General features: G+C 59.5%; 1 protein-coding gene across 4 annotated transcripts in view; it reads right to left on the reverse strand.

Moving 5' to 3' along the window:
* Positions 1-19,113, reverse strand: part of CMKLR1 (chemerin chemokine-like receptor 1) — a 63,062-nt gene that overhangs the window by 24,853 nt on the left and 19,096 nt on the right. For 3 of the 4 annotated variants that reach the window (XM_089323307.1, XM_008249345.5, XM_008249346.4), the window contains one exon: positions 1,944-5,210. The exons of the other annotated variant lie outside the window; for it this stretch is intronic. In XM_089323307.1, coding sequence (XP_089179433.1) covers positions 4,089-5,207 — 1,119 coding nt within the window. In that variant the 5' untranslated portion in view covers positions 5,208-5,210 and the 3' untranslated portion in view covers positions 1,944-4,088. Of the gene's footprint in view, positions 1-1,943; positions 5,211-19,113 lie in introns of those variants that run through there. 4 annotated transcript variants of the gene reach the window in all.

The raw sequence follows: 19,113 nt of genomic DNA on the forward strand, positions 1-19,113 counted from the left end.
GGCCCCCGGTTACAGCCATAATGAGCCTCGGAGGTTAATATGTGCATTATTTATATGGCTTCCTTATACACTCACAGGGCTCCCCAGGGGGATATAATTGTGCATTGGGAGGGAAATTTGAATAATATTTACAATTAATTTCCACCAATAAAGCTACACGCGGAGGCCTCTGTGTAGCAGCAATGGGCCCAGGGTTGGTTTAACGGCTCCCCTGAGAAAGCTTGGGCCACGTTTGAATCTCTCTCCGCGAGTCCTCTTCCTGCTACCTGAGCTTCCCCAGTTCCAGCACCATGGCCCAGGAAAGCTGCAGCAGGCCCCCGCCCCACTCCCTCCGCTGTGTCCCTTGCAGAACAGCCCGGGACATCATGCAGGTTTCAGTGGGCCCCTGCCCAGCACCTGGTGCTACGTTCACCCCCTCCCCCGCCGTCGGCTGCAGCCCCCACCCCCCTTTCAGTCCCTGGCGATCACTGTTCCCTCCCACACCAGCGCCACTGCTCCTGCTGCCTCGTCCACCTAGACCACCCCCCCCAACCCCGCACCTCCCCACCAAAGCAATGCCCGCCCCTCCTCCCCTTCGCAAATGAAGTGTCCCTCCCCAGGGACGTGGCCTTGGCCCCTCTCTGACGTGTGGGTGGCACCTGCAGGGGCTGCTTTCCACTGGGGCTGTGCATATTTGGATTACTGGTGGTCTCTCCCACTGGCAGAGAGGAAGCTCATGAGCACAGAGACTGGGTGTATCTTGGTCACCCCTGGATCCCACTGCCTACAGGACCTGGCCAACAGAAGAAACCAAATACGCTTGTTATGGAACAGGTGAATTGGTGGATGTAAGGGTGGTTATGTGGATGGGTGGGTGGATGGATGGTTGGATGTCTCTCCCCCTCCCCCTCCTCTCTCCTCCTCCCCTTTTCTCCCCCTCCCCCTCCCTCTTCTCCACTCTCTCCTCCTCCCCCTCCCCCTCCTTCCTTCCTTCCTGATACTGAACAAACGCAGCCCAGGCAGTAGACCTGGTTCATCACGTAGCCACCTGTGCAAGGTGGGGGAGGGTTGTCCTGGGACCCCACTCCCCGTGTCACCCACATGGGTAGGCCAGGCCTCTTCCCAGAGGGCCAACCTGGGCTTTGGAGGTTTGTGTCTGATGCACACTGGATGCTTGGTGGAAGACGGGTGCCTTTCCCTCGCCATCATGTCCTCCCCCTTGGTGCCCCTGCCCCCAACGTCTTCTCCTCCTGCCCCTCTGCCTCTGATCCACCTGTCCAGGAGGCGGCGCTGTGGCCCCATGCCTGGGTCCTGGGTCTGGGCAGGCTCTGGGCCACTGAGCAGGCTGCTCCCTGTGGACTTCTTGAAAACTGCAGGTTATGTGCCAGGGTGCTTTGAAAGGTTTGTGGGGAAATGGGATTAAGAGATAAGCTTGAGGCTGACACAGTGGCGTAGCAGGTAAAGCTGCCACCTGCAGTGCTGGCATCCCATATGGGCACTGTTTTGAGTCCCAGCTGCTCCACTTCTGGTCCAGCTCTCTGCTATGGCCTGGGAAAGCAGTGGAAGATGCCCAAGTCCTTGGGTCCCTGCACCCACGTGGGAGACCAGAAGAAGCTCCTGGCTCCTGGCATCAGATCAGTGCAGCTCTGGCCATTGAGGCCAACTGGGGAGTGAACCAGTGGATGGAAGACTCTCTCTCTCTCTCTCTCTGTAACTCTGCCTTTCAAATAAATAAATAAATGGCTTTAAAAAAGATAAGCTTGTCTTACTGGGAAAATGTTTGAAATCCATGCAAGGCTTCAAAAAATAAAAAGTCATGGAAATGCATATTATGAAAAAACTATGTGTGGCTTTCAAAATGGATTTGCAGCCAAACAAACCTGCCTTTTAATTCTTCCCTGCAATGAACTCTGGGGCGCACCCCGTGGAGACGCGCACAGGCAGCAGTGGGGTCGAGAGCAAAGTGGAGGTCATGGTTACGTTTATGTACTGGACAGGAAGCTACACTCAGACCGGGAAGACCCGGGGCGGCCAGAACCAGCCAGGCCTGGCTCCGAGGGGGAAAACAGCCGGCCTGACGTTCGCTTCTGCTGATAACAAGATTCCTGGCTCCCTCAGGCTGGCCAGGCAGAGCCCCACCCCAGGGCCTGGGAGGACGTGCGCCTCTGCGGACTGCGCTGGGACCTGGGACAAAGCCCACGCTGTCCGGGCCTCGGCTGCTGCATCAGGAAACTTGGGGATGGCGATGACAGGGGACGCTGGGTCCCGGGGCTATTCCAAGTTCAGATCCCGGGAGGCAGCCGGAGGCCTCAGTGTGGGGTCACTTCAGAGCCACCTCGTCAGGTGCATCCAGAGCCAAGGACAGAGGAACAGCTGTGTCTTCACAAGATGTGAGTCCAGGAGCCCAGCGCCGGGCCTCCGTGACCGATGCTCCCTGCGTCTCGCTGGAGAAGTGGCTTCACGGGTAGAGACCAGGGTGTGGGCGCGTTGAGACCACGGGGCCGAGGGCACACAGGGGCTGCCTCCCGCCAGGCCCCCTGCCCCAGCCTGCTCTCAGCAGGTGCAGGAGGTGGAGCTGTTTGCGGGCTGCCCATGTCAGGTCTTCTGGAAACAATTCACAAAGCTTCTTAGAGGCCACGTTCATCTGCTTCAGACTAAGCCCCGGTCTCCCCAGTTTCCTTCCTGACGCTGCCTGGCAGACGGAGACTCAAATCTGGGCTCTGGCAGAGACCAGCTGGGCGCTTCTGGGTAAGTTACTTAGCCTCTCTGAGCCCCGGGTTCCTTGTCAGTAAAAGGGGAGTGAGACTTGTACCTAACGGGGGGTTGCTGGGAGGAATAAATGAGATAACACGTGTAAAGTGCTTAACATAGAAAGTGCTGTCACTCTCCAGTCTAGAAAATTCTCCATAGAAGAATGTAGCCAGACAGAGCCAGGGCTGGATCTGGTCTCTGCCACTGACCAGCTGTGTGGGATGCTGGGCAACTTTCCTCCCCGCCCCGGCTGGGCCTCGGCAGTGACACCCTCGGCAGGTGCCGGTGCCGGGTGAGGACAGTGGTGCCACGCAGGTGCACACAGGCCGTGTCTGCGGTCTGCATTGCAGGAGCCACCATTCCCGGAGTCGCCGCAGGCTCTGCTCGGAATGCCGTGCTGAGTCCTGGGACCTCCTCCTCTGCCTGGGAGGCCGCCGAGGTTGCTCCCTGAAGCTGCACGTGGGACCAGTCTCCAGTCCCACCCCTCCTGCCCCCACCCCGAAGGGTGATGCTGCAAGCTGAGTGGATTAGAGGAGGAGGGAAGAATCCCAGCAAGAGGGCGGGAGCTGCAGGTGTACCCCCCCACCATGGCCCCACTGCCAGGTAACAAATGCTGGGTGAGAGCAGGGGCTAGGGCTGGGGGCTGGCACCCCCACACCCCTAAAATCCTGCAGTTGAAAGCACCATCGCCCCAGCTGCTCCACGTCTGCCTCCTTCGAAGGGGTCTTTGCCCCTCCTGTCCCATTCCTTCTCCGAGGCCCGCAGCCCTCACTGACCCCCGTGCCGGGAACTTGCAAAGGGCCCACATGGAAGCCATAGTCCCAGGAGTTCAAGGGTTAAATTGTGCCACCTTCCTCTCCCAGGCAACCTGTGCATTTCCACCCAGAGGAAGGCCTCGAGGGGCGGGACTTCTGGCTAATGATTGACGATGGCTGACATCCGTGGAGGTGGGCAAGGTGGGATTGGCCTGGCACTGGGCTTCCTCTGACCTCCCTGCCCACACCAGGAATGGACCTCGGAGGTCGTTTGAGTCATCTCTGGGGCACACACAGTAGGGAGCTAAATCCACCTGCCTCTTGCCCACCCCGGTCGAAGTCCTGACAGCTCCTTTTTTCAGAACGCATCCTTCCGTTGGCTTTGAGTTGGTCAAGGCAGGTCTCCCAAGAAGCACCGGTTGCGGGTCCAAGGCTGTGTCATGGCAGACTCTCCCACTGTTCCATCCAAGCCCTGGATCCCCAGTTCTAAACACCGCCCTCCCCCAGGCAAAATGCAGTGGGCACTCAGGGTGCTGAAGAGGTTCTTGCCTTGGTCTTCTGTCCCTGGGGGATGAGGGGAGGTGGGCGCCCCCCGGGCGAGGCTCAAAGCATGCTGGTCTCCCTCTCGTTCATCGACGTCCTCTCGTTCACGGACGACATCTTGGTGAAGCTCCTGTGGCTGGGGAAGGAGGAGTGGCCGGTGTCTTCGCTGAGGGCATTGACCAGGCGGGAGAAGAGGGTCACCTTGAACTTCTTGAAGTCCTGCCCCATGAAAACGTACAGGATGGGGTTCATGCAGCTGTTGGCGATGGCGATGGCAGTGGCCAGGGGCACACCCAGGCTGAAGACGGAGCCGGGCACGGCGGTGTGGTGCAGCTCAAGCAGGTAGAGCGTGTGGTAGGGGCACCAGCAGAGGAAGAAGGTGATGATGATGGTCACGATGATCTTGAACGGTTTCTTGCTCTTGGCCAGGCGGTTGCGCTGCAGCTTGCAGACGATGGTGAGGTAGCAGGCCGTGATGACGAGCACGGGGACCAGGAAGCCGCAGAGGAAGCGGGTGACGGTGACCACCACGTGCCTGCTGTACCCCACAGCGTCCAGCTGGGCGTGAGCGGGCCAAGGGGAAGAAGGGCCGGCTGTGGACAGGCTGAAGTTATTGAAGCAGGATATTTTCCCGTGCAGGTTGGCCGTGTCCCGGAAGACAAGGGACGGGGAACTCAAGAAGAAAGCCAGAACCCAGATGACCACGCAGGCCATGTAGGCCAGCCGGGGGCTACGGTGGTTCTGGGACCAGACGGGGAGGAGCACGGAGACGCAGCGGTCGAAGCTGATGACGGTCAGCAGGAAGACGCTGGTGTACATGTTGTGGATGAGCAGGAAGTTGCTGATCTTGCACATGGCCGTCCCGAACACCCAGTGGTAGTCCATGGCGGCGTAGGCGATGTGGATGGGCAGGAAGACGTTGAACAGGAAGTCCGCCACGGCCAGGTTGAGGAACCAGACCGTGTTCACAGTCTTCTTCATCTTGAAGGTGGCAATGACGATCACCAGGCCGTTGCCCAGGATTCCCAGGAAGCAGACGACGCTGTAGACCGCCACCAGGCAGATCCTGGCCACCTTGGCCTCCAGGGGAGAGAGCTCCTCCAGGACCACAAGGGAGTCAAAGTCATCAGGGTAGTCGTCTCCGTAGGCGAGGGAGGCGTTGTAGTCTTCTTCCTCCATGCTCTGCAAGAGAGGCCGGGGCCGTTAGGGCGACAACCAACAGGGCAAGGGCAGCGGCGTCTTCCCCAGCTCTGAGCACGGCGCTGCGGCGGCTCAGCCATTCCCTGCTTTGTTCCTTCGTTTATGAAACAGACTCTCCTACGAGCCAGGCACGAATCTAAGGACTTGGTGTACACGGGCCCTGGTAACCCTCACAGCAACTCAATGATGGAGCAAGGTTTTAAACCCCGGTTTTCAGGGAGGCCCACAGAGTTAAGTCACTTGGCTAAGGTCATACAGCTGGACACACACAGAGCTGTGGTTCAAGCCCAAGCTCCTGAAACAACCCTGGCTTTTCTGCAGTCTATTGGGGAAGACGATTAGTCAGAAAAACGTGAGAAAATTGCCAGCATGCTAAGTGCAATGAAGGAGAGATGTGTGGTACCGTGAACTTGGCCCCAACCACACTTCCAAAAACCTGCACGGACAGTGACCACTGACTCCTGCCCCTGACTCCCACCAGGTCAGTGGTCACTGGTCTCCCTCAGAGACACGAGTCCCTCACCGTTCACTGTTGTGCTGGCCAAAGCTGTCCAGGGTGGGCCTCGGCCGATCAGGGAAGAAGGGAGGCAGTGGTTGGGTCCAGGTTCAAGAACCAGAGAGTTGAGTGGGCTCAGCGCCACACACACACATGCACACACACACACGCACACGCACACGCATACACACACTCCACTGTCACTATTTCCAGTTCACAGAGAAGGAGACAGAAGCTGGAGGAGCTGGGAAGTGGTGGAGCCCCTTGAAGCTGCATCGATGGCTCAGCTCAAGGCAGCTCTTTGATTCTGGCCTAGTCCAAGGCTGTTGCAGCCATCTGGGGAGTGAACCAGCAGATGGAAGATCTCTCTCTCTCTTTGTCTCTCCCTCTCTAGCTCTGCCTTTCAAATACATAAATAAATAACTTGTACCGAATAAAGACCCTTCACCAAGCACACAGGCACAGGGAAGGACAGCCCGGGTTTGAGCCAGATCTGCAGATCCTGGTCTTGTAACCGTCATCCCACACTGTCCCCCAAATCATGATCTGTCCAAGCTGACGACCACCACCAAGCGTGTCCTCGAGGAAGAAACGGCTGCATCCACACGCTCTGGGCCAGGCTGTGCAGCCCCAGGACTGAGGGAATGGCTTTGCTCTGGTCCCCTCCCACAAGGAGCTCACAGCGAGGGCTGGGGCAGGACAAGCTCAGATGTCCTGAGAAGCCCAGGGGAGGGGCTGGCACCCAGCCTGGGCCCCGAGGCTCCAGGGGGCAGGTGGCATCTGAGCTTTGCTTTTTAATATTTATCTATTTTTATTTATTTGAAAGAGCAGCAGAGAGAGACAGACCAACAGACAGACAAATCTGCCAAACTGTGCTTCACTCTCCAAATGCCCATAGCAGCTGGGGTCGGGCCAGGCCACACCCAGGAGCCTGGAACTCCATCCCGGTCTCCCATATGGGGTAGCAGGGCCCCAAGTGCTTGAGCCATCATCTGCTGCCTCCCAGGGTCCACATGAGCAGAAGCTGGACTGTAGGCGGTGGGACCTAACCCAGGCGCCGCAGCATGGGGTGTGGGCCTCCCGAGCAGCGGTTTAACCTGCTGCGCCACACTGTCCACTTTGCCTCTGAGTCTACAGGACAGGCGTTAGGAAGGGGGAGGGAGGACCTGCCTGCTGTCTCTCCAGCCCTGCAGCCCTCCTTGGCAGCACTGGGCTGGCTGGCTGGTCCCCAGAAGGAGCACTTTGCATGGTGTCTGCAGAGACATGGCCGTACACAGATAGCGTCATGTCTGTCCTCCAGCCGGCTGGAGGCAGCTCAGGGTCAGAGGCCACATCTTTGTGTCTTTGAGCCTCTGCCAAGCTGGGCAGGGACCGGGTGGCTCTGACATCCTCTGGGTGTGTCTGTCTGTCCACCCCTCACAGTTCATCCCTCTGGGACTGAATACGTCAGCATCCCCCGCTGGTGCGCACCCCCCCAGGGCCTCTGGGCCCCTGCATGGAAAGATACAGATGGGCCCCAAGTTTGCCCTTAGCTCCTGCCCTTTCCTTCCTGTCCTGAGCCCCGTGTGGCTCACAGCCCAGGCAGAACAGCGGCCCCTGGGGTCCAGCAAGCTGCCTGTGAGCAGCTCCTGGGTCTGCAGGACCCCCCTGCCCCGGGACCTTGGGCAAGAGAGTTACTTTCTCTGCACCACAGCTGCCTCACCTGTAAAATGGGCATGAGGATAACAGTCCCTACCTTGCAAAGCGGCCGTGTCAAGGACACTCACCCCTCCGTGTCCACAGGAGACCGGTTCCAGGACAACCCCGCCCCCACCCCTGCAGGTGCAGAAATCTGCAGGCGCCCAAGTCCCTTCTAGGAGGAATGCGGCCTCCCATACGCCTCACAGCCCCCCTAGCTGACTCACAGCACCTCGTAGATGCAAATGCTACGGAAAGTGTCATTAGAGCCTGCATCCGGGGACTCACAACAGGTGACAGAGTCTGCGCAGAGACCACGAGAACACGCAGCGGGGCCTGGGATGAGGCCAGCACTGTTGTCGCTATGGGTATCACGGTGATTTCTCCGGCGTCTGCTCTCTACTCACTCCTATGATGGCCGTGGCCGGCACGGGTGGGCAGAGGCCAGGGTGTCCCGAGGACCACTGCGTCCCGCCCTATTGCCTGTCCAGCCCTGGGTTCAGAGGCAGGTCAGCAAGGCACCACTAGAGATGTTGCTTGTCTCAGCTCCGGGCTCCTCCTCCCTGCAGTAGAAATAAGACACCTGCCTCGTGTGCTGTGAAATGACCGCCGGCCCTTTGCTGATTCCCGATTTCCAAAAGCTGGAGAGTTCTAGCGACTCCTGTTCCTGAAAACCTCCACGGCCAGGAAGCGGCTTCCTACTTCTGGGGGAAGCAGCATGTGTCACTCTACACGAGGCTACTTCCAAAAGTTTGTGGGCAGAGAGGATTCTTCCGTTTGTTTAGCTGCGAGTGTTTGCGAAAGCCATGCCTAGCTTTTTCACCATATGCGTTTTCCTTGAGCTCATCTCGTAAGCACGGATTTTAACATTTTCTTTTTGGCACTGAAATAAGCTTGCCACTTAATTTCGTTTCCCACAAGCTGCCTGAAGCTGTCTGAAACTCGCTTATGCCGTTTGGGTCTGCACACAGCTAACACCTACTTGGGGGCTCGTGCTGTGCAAACACCGTGCCACGCGAGACCCCGTGCGCGGCTACTGACGGCCTTGTGAGGATAACGCCAGTGCGCAGGCCCAGAGCACAGGCGAGGGGGAGACCTAGGTTCAGAGAGGGGAAGCCCCTTGCCTGAGGCTACAGGACTTCAGAGGTTCCCAGATTAAAAGGCTCACTGGCTCCCCCTGCAGGGCTAGCAGCCCCCAGTCCCACCAAGAGCCCCGCAATCCTCAGATCCTATGGAGCCCAGCCCCCCAGGGGTCTGCCTTCCCAGGCCACCTTTATCTTCCCCTCCAGATCTCCAAGGGCAATGACCCCCCAAAAGTCACACCTGCGACGCTGCGTAATTAATCCCTCCTCAGTGACATAGCCCTGAGAGCGAGAAATGCCCTGAGAATTAGGGGTGAGGAACAACATTGCTTCCCCTGCGGGGAGTTGGGTTTCTTCCCCATTCTTGGTCACCCGAGAGCTACAGATGGACACATTGCCTTTCTGATGTGGCTCAGAGGCACGTGTGCAGGTCAAAGGCAGCAACTCCCTAAGGAGTCCACGCGTGCTCTGCAGGTGTCTGACTGGGCTTGGGATGCACCTCGGGTCTCCGCCTAGTAACACTTTCTATTGGTTCCTGCCCCTTGTGATGAACAATAATTGACTGAGTATGCCCAGGAGTCCAAATGCCACGAGGCCCTTAACTGCATCAGCTCATCCATCTCTGGTCACCTCCAGGACTCCTCCCGTGGCGAAGGTGAGAGTGCGGCTGACGTCACAGTCAGTGAGGGATTCCCAACCAGGCAGCATGGCTGCACGACCTGCTTTTAGCCACCTGGAGCTCTGGAAAGCAGCACACAGTTTTCGGCGTCTATTCACACCCTTCCTGGTGCGCACCCCCAGCCCCACCCTGCAGGGACACCCTCTGTGTCACTCCACTTTGCTGACCCCTCAAGGAATCCACCTGCTCCATTTTCCAGGACAGTCTGGCTGAGGTCTGCGGCACACGTGGGGGTCACTTTTATCAGAGACCACGTTGTCCACCCCAGTCTGGAGGACAGAGGCATGCACTGCAGGCATACACACACACACACACACACACAGGTGCACACACACAGAGGTGCACACACACATACACGGAGTACACACATACAGGTGCACACACACGCACGGAGTACGCACACACACGGAGTGCACACACTCACAGAGGTGCACACACACAATGTGCACACATAGGTGCATACACACACAGAGGTGTGCACACAAACACAGGTGCACACACACAGAGGTGCGCACAAACACAGGCACACTCACACAGAAGTGCATACATATACAAACTCACAGGGCACACACAGGCATGCACACACACACAGGCAGGCACACTCACACACATATACACACTCCCTGCCTCCACTGGAGGAAGACATTTAGAATCCACAAACCCAACATTGCCGTCTAGGAACTCCTTCCTGCAAATCCAAAAAGAGCAACTACAACAGGAAAATGGGTTGGCAGCAGGAACAGGCGATTCACAGGAAGGAAACCAGACCCAGACGTGGGACACACTGGAGATCAAAGACATGCAAAAGCATGACAAGATAACACTCTGCCCCCACAGGCTGTGGCCAGAACTAGAACGCTAGGCCCTTCCCCGCTTGGCCAGGCGGGGGCACAGGGAGCTCTCTTCAGGCTTCTGTAAGCCCCCATGGCCACTGCAGAGCGAAGACTCCCAGGCAGTGCCCACAGCCCCACAGAGAACTGTGCAGAGAAAATATCTACATGCAACTTGCGTGGGATGTGTCTTCTTTTTCCAGAAGCAAACCCTCAAATGAGGAATCCCACAAAGCGATTTGAGGAAAGCTTCCAAGAAAAATCAGTAAGGGAGTGTAGAAGTAGGATTGGGAAGGGGAGTGGCCACACAAGGGGCAGCATCCGACAGAGTCCCCCAGAGGGCGGCCAAGGCTCACGCCCACCGAGTGAGCGCTCTGGGAATTGCTGGCTGCATCCACGAGGCTGGGTGCCTGCATCCCTCCACCCGGCCTCAGGTGCTGCTGGCCTCTGAGATCAGTCTGCCCACAGAGCCGCAGGTGCCAGCTGTCTGCCAAGAAGACCTCACAGGGAGTCAGGACCCAGGCACGCACGGCACAGGTGCATGACAGAGGCGCATCAGCGGAAGGCTGGAGGCCCTGAGCGTCCATGGTAGGAGAGGGGCTGGGTGAGATGGGCTCTAAGAAGCAGCAGCTGGTCCAGTGTCCACACACCAGAGTGGGGCAACCTGAGCACTGAAGGGGCTGTGGCCCCCACGAACGCCGGAGCACATGGGAAGCAGATGCCTGAGAGCAGCCACGCGAGACCCCCGCTGGGGTGCTTGGGAACGGATCAGTGTGGCCCGGTGGGGGGTAGGGCAGGGAGGGGAGGAAATGGGAAGGCAGTGAGGAGAGAAAACCGGAGGACGATGGTGGCAGTGCGGCTGGACAGAGGCGTAATTATGTCAGCTCTGCCTCCTCGCAGAGGGCCAGAGAAACCCCAAACAAACAAACACCCCAGATTTGTGCCCAGGGTTCATCCTTGGGTGCTGCCCAGCCCAAGGCCTGGGTCACTGAATCCTTGACCAAGCCACACTGGGCAGGCACAAGGCCAAACCAGCAGCCTCCAGAGCCCCAGTCCGCAGTCCTCTGTTGAGTAGGAAATGAACTTGGACTTGGAGGCACCAAGGGAAGTAAGAGCTCCGGCTCAGGTAGAAGCGGCTGTGCAGGGCCGCGGTACCTCCTGAGCGAGTCCAGCCCGTGCCAGGGCCGGGTCGGTCACCAGGCAGATGGCCGAGTCCTGCCCACACCCCCACCGCAGGACAGGGGGCACATATGGCTCCTCTGGGTGCAGAGAACAGGACCTCAGGTGGAGGCCGTTGGCTTAAACTGTGTTAAACAAGCAATCCCACCCCTGTCCTAGGCACTGTTAAAAAGGCGGAAGCCGGGCCACAGAGAGAGCCAGCCATGGGCCCAGGTCACACAGGTAGCTCAGGGAGGCGACGGTGTCAGCCCTGCTGGACAGGGGAGCAAACCCAGAGCAAACTCTAAGCCTGTGCATAGCCTGACCCACGCTCCTTCCTCGCCCCCTTGGAACCTTCCAGAATCCTTTGGCCCCTGTCCCAGTGGAACCTACCATGAGGGTTCAAGGGTAAATCTTCAGACGGGGCAGGCGGAGGCTCTAGGCCGCCAGTGCTTGCCTCTCCCAAGCCCCTGGGCCCCTGGGTGGTGGTCTGGGAAGAGCGTGTGATGGCTGCCCCTGCAGCAGGAGCTCTGTGGAGTGGATCCCCTCCGCCTGCCTCCCAGGGTGTGGAGGCTTCCGGCCAGGCACGGCCTGGATGCTGGGATACGGCAGCCCACAGCAAGGCCAGTGCCACGGGCCGCATACTCCCAAGGCGATGCTGGGGGCTGGGGTAGAGAGAGCAGGCATCTTGCCTGGGGTCTCACCTCACCTCTGCCTGCTCAGCGGCAGCACAGGGATTTAAGCCCATCTCCTCCAGCTGCTTCCTGCTGGAGCTCCCAGCTGGCTGGGGTCCCTGGGGGCTCAGAGGACAGCGGGGCCGCAGGTCATCTGGGCAGCAGATGGTTGCCTCTGCTTCCGCTCCCGTCACTGCCTGTGCCTCTGTTAAATGAGTGCACCACGCCTGCAGTGCCTCGCTCCCTTTCTGCTCCTCTCACTGCCTGCTCTGCCGGCCTCTGCCTCCGTCTCTCCCTCCCAGTCTCTGTAGTCTCGCTCTGTATGCCCCCCTCCCATCTCCTGCCTCTTCTCCCCTACTGCACCAGTGACATCACTCACCTGTGCGCCCCGCCAGCCCGCGTTGCCAGTGGCCACTCTCCCAGCCGCTGTGTCTCCCCTTGTAGGCTGCAGCAAACCTACTCCCCACGGCTGGACCCAGGGCCAAATACAGGGGCCTTATCAGAGCCCGTGGGCGTGAGAGCCCATGGGGAGACTGGGAGCCCTTCCTTCTGTCTGCACATGGCCCTGCTTGGCCCAGCTCCTGCTTGCATCTCCCACCTCCTCCAAGGCCCACCCTGACTGTCTGGCTGGGTGGCCTGGACACCTCCTTCCGCTCTCAGCCTGCAAAGAAAGCCTCTGAGGGCATGGGAGGCCTCTCAGAGAGCACCCTGTGTTTAGCTGGGGAAACCGAGGCCTGGAGATGGAGAAAAGGGGCTTGCAGCCTGGAACCTACGCCCCAGCAGGATCCGCGTCCTCACTGCACCGATTTGCAAACAGAGGCTCAGAGAGGGGGAGTGAGCAGCCCAGGATCACACAGCCTTTAAGTATCAGCTCGGGATTTGAACCAAGGACTCTCACCTCAAAGCCCCGACATGGCTTCCGCCAGTGGCTGAAATGTCAGGGGGCTGCCAGGTGCCTCTGGGGCCCTTGACAATGCTCCTCCTCAGCAGCCGCTGGACAAGGACGGGTCCTGACGGCTGTGCCCGCGTCCTCCCACGTGGAGACAACGGGCCTCTCGCGACTCTGGGGGCCCCCAGGGGCCCCTCAGGGGCTGGAGCCCTGCATCCCCGAGGCCTGGAACCGCACGGCGCCTGCAGATGCTCCAGCCGCAGGCCTGGCTGCCAGCCCCGGGACGGAATTAGCTGCGTCGGGGAGAGTTTCCTCCCGAGCTGCACGCCCACGCGCAGGCTGAGTCACCCAGCAGAGCGGGAGGCCCCCTTTGCCTTGTCTGGGCTCAGGACCGCATGAGCCCCGCTCCTGCACAGCCAGAAGGTCCTGGGGACCCCTAAAATCTCCCCGCGGCTGCTGGCATCCTCCCCACCCCACACCGAGCCTTCAAAGCATCTCCCCTCCCCCAGCAGCTCTGGCCCCAGATCCACCCCTCTCCCTGCTTGGCTGCCACAGACTGAAGACCCCCCGGGTCCCTTGCCCTCTGACCTCCAGTTTGACCAATGAGAGTTTCCGGCAGGAGGGCCAGATGTGCACTCTTCAGGTGTGCCCTGCAGGGTCTCCGGGGTTGGTCACCCCTAGCCTGCCGTGTGTGGAGCGCTGTGGGGTCCCTTACTCCGTCCACCCCTCTGGGAGGCCCAGGCTCCCATCAATCACCTTGTCGGAAAGCGCTGAAATACCCGCTGCGCCCCAAACCCATGTGTGACTGCTCCGTGTTTGTTAAACCTTAAAATGCGCTCAGATGTGCTCACAAACGCTCCCTGTCTGAGTGGGTTGTCCGTTTCCTGCCGGGACCCTGACTCAGGAAACACACGTCCCGTGGTCCTCAGCCCATGTCTGCCCACAGGCCCTGCCCACTGCGGCTCCTCCACAGCCCTCAATTCTGCCTGCCTTTGTGGCTACACCTGGCTCCTAACCAGACTCTGGCTTCCACTCCTATTTCATTGTCCACCTGGTGGACAAAGCGCAAGCGGAGCCGCATCCCTCCCTGGTTAAAACCTCGGCAGCTCCCCAGCACCTCAGCGTCCTAGGGCTGCAGGTCCTGCCGAGTTAGGCCCAGCTGCAGAGCCCCCCCAGAGCATGCTGGCGGGCGTGCGGGCGTCTCTCCTCTGGCCCAGAAAGCCATGCCGGCCCCCAGCAGTTGGTCCCCACAGCCTCCCAGCCCGCACCCAAGGCCACCAGACAGCCCGTGCCTTACCCTAAACACCGCTCAGCCCTGGAGGTGGCCGATAAACAAATGTCCTCCTTTGCTTACGTCCCCGGGAGCCTGGGACGCCCAGCTCCAGACTCCGCTAATCCCCTGAGTCAGCCCCGAGCCCACCCCTGCTACGGGTCCCCGAGCTGTGTACACAGCGCTCCTCGGGGCGCTGACGGGGACCGTTCAGGATGTGGTCTGAGAAGGCTGCAGGGGTGGCTGACTTCGCCCCACGCTGGGAGCCAGCCTAGGGCACGCGTCCAGGGTGCTGCTCAGAGCGTGGGCAGCTGAGGCCCCCTGAGAGGCTGGGAGCCCAGCCCTTACCCTCCTAACCCAGGCCAGAACAGCCCATTCCCAGCCCTGCAGGGCAGCTGAAGCTAATATGGGCCCCGAGCATCGTGTCTCCTCCCTGGTGACTGGAGATAGCCGGGAGGTGGCAGCCAGCAGTGCCGCGCATGCTTATGGGAGAGCAGAGCAGAGAATGGAGACCCCAGTCTCCTCTGCTCCTGGGGGCTTGACCTTAACCCTCACCATGCACTCCTTCCTTCCCGGCTGCTCCAACAAACCAATGAGAAAAGCAGCTCGCCAGCCCCTCCGTCCCACACCAGGGCCCTGGCCGTGGGTAGGAGGCCCAGCAGGCCACCCTCCAGGGACCCTTGAACTGGGTGCAAAGGTCAGGGTCAGCAATACCATGGGGCTTCAGAAAGTTCATGGAAAATGGAATTAAAAGAGAAGTTGCTTTGGGTGCCCAAATGCTGAGACCCACACATAGCTCTTCCATTTTCTATGCACTTTGGGGAGACCCCTTGTGTTAACAGTAATGTTTTATTGCACACCTTGTGTGCGTCATTCGAACCCAAGACCCACGGGACAGTGGCCTTGATGATGGCTCTGTTGCAGTTGAGGAAGCTTAGGTCCAGCAAGGGTTAGCGTCCTCCCAGAGGCCAGGAGGACAGTGAGCGACAGAGGCAATGTTTACACTCAGATTAAGGATCTTGGGGCCAGCGCTGTGGCACAGCAGGTTAAGCTGCTGCCTACAGTCCTGGCATCCTATACGGGCACCGGTTCGAGTCCCAGCTGCCCTACTTCTGATCCAGCTCCCTGCTGATGGGCCTGGGAAAGCAGTGGAGGATGGGCCAAGTGCTTGGGCTCAGGTAACCCACGTGGGAGTCCCAGATGGAGTTCCTGGCCGCAGGCTTCAACCCAGCCCAGCATCGGCTGTTGAGGTCACTTGGGGAAGTGAATGAGTGGATGGAAGATCTCTCTCCTCTCTCTCTCTCTCTCTCTGTCACTCTGCCTTTCAAATAAAAGCATCTAAAAAAAAATAGGAATCCAGGCCCCTTCTTACATCTCTCACAGCCCCTACTTAGCAGATGTTCTTAGAAACATCTCTGGCCTGTTTCCCTGGAGATAAAAGAAAGTGGTTAGAGTTGACAATCTCAAAAGTTCCCTTTCGTCTTTAAAAAAATCCATCATGGATTGGGCCCGGTGTCTGCTCCCAGCTCTGCGCTGGGGGCTGATAAAATGACAGTGCCACTCAGCTCCATGCTGTGTGGTCCTGGGCAAACTGCTTTGCCTCTCTGAGCTGTGGTCTCATTGCCCATGAAATAGCAACAATGGAACTTGCATTTCAGGAAATTGGGGAGGGGACGTCAGCATAAAGCTGTCTTTTGAGACCCCCTGCATCTCTAAGATCCCCTGTCCAGAGGATCAAGGTCACTTTGCCACCCCCTCCCTAGAGCCCTGCCACTGGGGGCCTTGCTGACTGCGACCAGGTTGCCTGAGGCTCACGCCGCAGCCCAGGCTGCACGGTGACTGTCGTCCCACACCACGGCGTCAGCCGGACCAGGCTGCGAGACCAGATCACCTCTCTTCTCTGAGCCTCATCTGTGAAATGGGCCTGACACTGTTACCTCCCTCGGAGGTGGACACCGTGCCGGGCGCCTGAGGGTGCTCAGCAGATGTCTGTGTCGAAAGTTCAGACCGTGCCAGCCCCCCCCCCAATCCCACAATGCCAAGCGCAACGGCCTGACCCCAAGCAAAGCAGATGGCTGTGTCCCCGTATACTCCGAGATGAGCCCCGATGGTGTCCGGGAGCAAGTGGGGGCTGGGACCAGGCTGCTCCCAGACAGGGCTGCGCTGGGCAGGTGAGGCAGCCGTGGTCTGTGCCATCCCCGCCCTGGCTCAGGTCCCGCATTGTGGCCCAGAGCCTCGGAGAAACACTTCCACCCTTTATTAAAGTCTCTCGCTTGGAACCAAGCTATGGTCCTCCCTGGTCACCTCTGCCAGTGCAGGCGCTAGGGCTGCGTGACCTCTGGCCCCTTCTCTGAGCCTCAGCTGCCACTCGGGGTGCCTGGACAGTCCCCGGCATCCTGTGACAATGTAGGCCCTGCACAATGTAGTCCTCCCAGCAAAACATCCCGGGTTGTACACGCGTCAACTCCCCTTCATGCCCACTTCACAGATGAGAAAACTGACAAACGTAGTAATTTTTGAGTAACGGGTCAAGTGGGGAGCTCCAGGCCGGGCTTCCAGCCCCTGCTCCCTGGATGGAGCCCGAAGCGTGTCACAGACCCCAACTCCCGCGCATCCTGGCTGTGTGACCCTGAACAGGCTCCTGCACGTCTCTGAGCCTCAGGCGACTCATGCGGCGCAGGGAGTCGGGAGGGTTCGATGAAACAGGCTGGTGACGAGCTTGTCACATCACGGTCGCTGCACCGTGTCACAGGAAAGGATGGTTTCCCCCGGGGGATAGGACCTTGGAAAGCGTCTCCACGGCTCCCTCGGTGGAGTCACGCTGTCAGGAGCCAAGGAGAACTTGGCAGGGGACAGGCCCCCTCCCAGGCTCTCCTCGTGTTCCGTCCGCCCGCCCAGGCGCTCCGCACATCTGGCCGGAGCAGCCCCGCCAGGGCCCATCGCGGCAGCGCCTCCGCTCCAGGCCACCTCCTTGGGAAGACTTCCTGTCTCCGCGGCTCCTGTCTCAGGAGGAAGTGCGCTCAGCATGGGCCCCGGGAGCCAGGAGCGCGGTTTGGCACCTTCGCCTGGGAGAGGTCAGAAAACAGAGCTTCTATTGGAGGGGGAGGGGAGGGCAGGGCGGGCCGGTCCGGGCAGGCTGACTCAAGCCCTCCGAGAGGCTGGGAAGCTTCCGATGTGGAGCTTGGCCTTGACGTCCTCGGGCTGAGCTCAGCGGGCCAGGGAGCCTTCCTTCCAACTCTCTGATCCTCCTCTCTCCCTTCCTCCGTCCTGCCGAGAAGGATTTATTAAGCACCTATTATGCGCCAAGCCTCAATCTGGCGACTGGGCACACCTCCAGACACGGCCCTGCTGCATGACAGACGCCAGCAGTGATACACATGTGAACCCACCATGAAGAAGTGACACACGTGTGAACCCACCATGAGGAAGGCAAACACCTCTGGAGCCAGACCATCTGGATCTGGGTCTCTGCTCTGGCCCCAGCCTGCTGTGTGGCCTTGGGAAAGTCACAACCCCTCTCTGTGCCTGTTTCCTTGTCCGGAAAGTAGAGGCGATTGCATGCCTCCTCCTTCCCCAGATGGAGCCCACATCGGTGACGGTTTAGAAGTGTGCCTGGTTCGTGGGAAGTGCAAAACCCAATGACTGGAACAGCGGAGGGAGGGGCATGGCAGAATCACGAAGGGGTGTGCTTGCTCAGGTAGAGAAGTCTTTCTGAGCAGGTGACGTCCAAGTGAGTGCCTGGTGGGGGGAGGGGAGACGTGCAGCTCTCTGGTGGCAGAGACTTCTGGGCTGTGCAAAGGGCCTGGGGCCAGGGGCCCACTGGGCAGCATCAAGAACAGCAAAGACCTGAGGGTTCATCCATCCTCTGAGCCAGTCGCCAGCGGGCACCTGCTAAGCACCACACACCTTCCAGAAGCTGTGCGGAGAAGAGGGCCCAGTCCCCGGCCTCACACAGGGCAGGTGGCAAGGCAGGGATCACAGTGTGATTGGTCACCTGAAGTCCAGGCGTCCAGCACACGAGTCCGACTGGGCCTGCTCCACAGGCAGGGCGGGCTCCCTCACAGTCCCCGCTCAGCCCTGCTGTCTGTCTCCTCAACTCTGGCGTGAACTGTCAGCTGCAAGTCTCCTGCCTGGCCCTGGTGGCCACTGAGTTTGTGGCCCTGGCTCTGCTTGAAGCTAAAGAAAGGGGCTTCTTGGAGGAGGTGGCATTGGAGCTGGACCTTGAAGGGTGCACAGGCTTTGGCAGGTGGAGCAGTGGAGGGAGAAGGCACTGTGTGTGCAAAGGCAGAGGATTGATAACGTGTGTGTGTGCATGTGTGTGTGGGTGCGTGTGTGTGTGCGTGTGCCTGTGTGTGCTGGGATGAGGGAGGTGGCGGAGGAGAGAAACGAGGTTCAGACTGAGTCCCTCTGCAAGCCACCTGCTTCATCCTCTGGGCAACAGGGAGCCATGGGTGGCCGCAGGCAAAGGGCACCCAGCTGTCTGAAGAGACTCCGGCTCCTGGCATAGGCGGCCGATGAGGAGGCTGCGGTGCAGGAGGGGGCCTGGGGAGCTGAGGGTCGGGGCAGTCACCGGGGGCTCCAGGAACCAGGGGTCCCGTGGAGAGCTGAGGGGCCTGGCAATCTCCTGAATTTTTTTTTTTTTTTGAGGACTTTCCCTCAGCCCACGTGCACAGGTTTGCTTCCAGAGCTGTTTCCATGGCAACCGCCAATGCTGCAGGGAGAGTCTTGGATGGAACAAGGAGCAGGGACTCTCAGATGATTGAGTCTTCGTGGGTAAAAGCCAGATCACCAGAGAGGGCCCCCCCAGGCTGGCCCCCAGACTGAGGCCCATCTCTCACCAGAGCCCCTGATGCTGCAGATGAAGCCTGGTCTCCATGGTAACTCTGTCCTCACTGACCCAGGGTCTCCGTGCCCGGGGGAGGGGAGAGACAGCATCGAGGCCTGCAGAGGGGCAGCCTGACAGGTGCGCAAGGCAAGATCCATGCTGAAAAGGTAGGCGCACCCCAGGACAAGCGTACACGGCAGGTAAGTCTGAGACGCTCCTCAGGAGATGAACACAGCTGCAGGCAAAGGACGGCCCCTCAGTCTCATTCAGAATCCTGAAGGCTGTTCTCCCAACCAAAACTGCCT

This window comes from Oryctolagus cuniculus, chromosome 21, assembly GCF_051225735.1.
Source record: "Oryctolagus cuniculus isolate XC-2025 breed Fujian yellow rabbit chromosome 21, ASM5122573v1, whole genome shotgun sequence".
NCBI lineage: Eukaryota > Metazoa > Chordata > Mammalia > Lagomorpha > Leporidae > Oryctolagus > Oryctolagus cuniculus.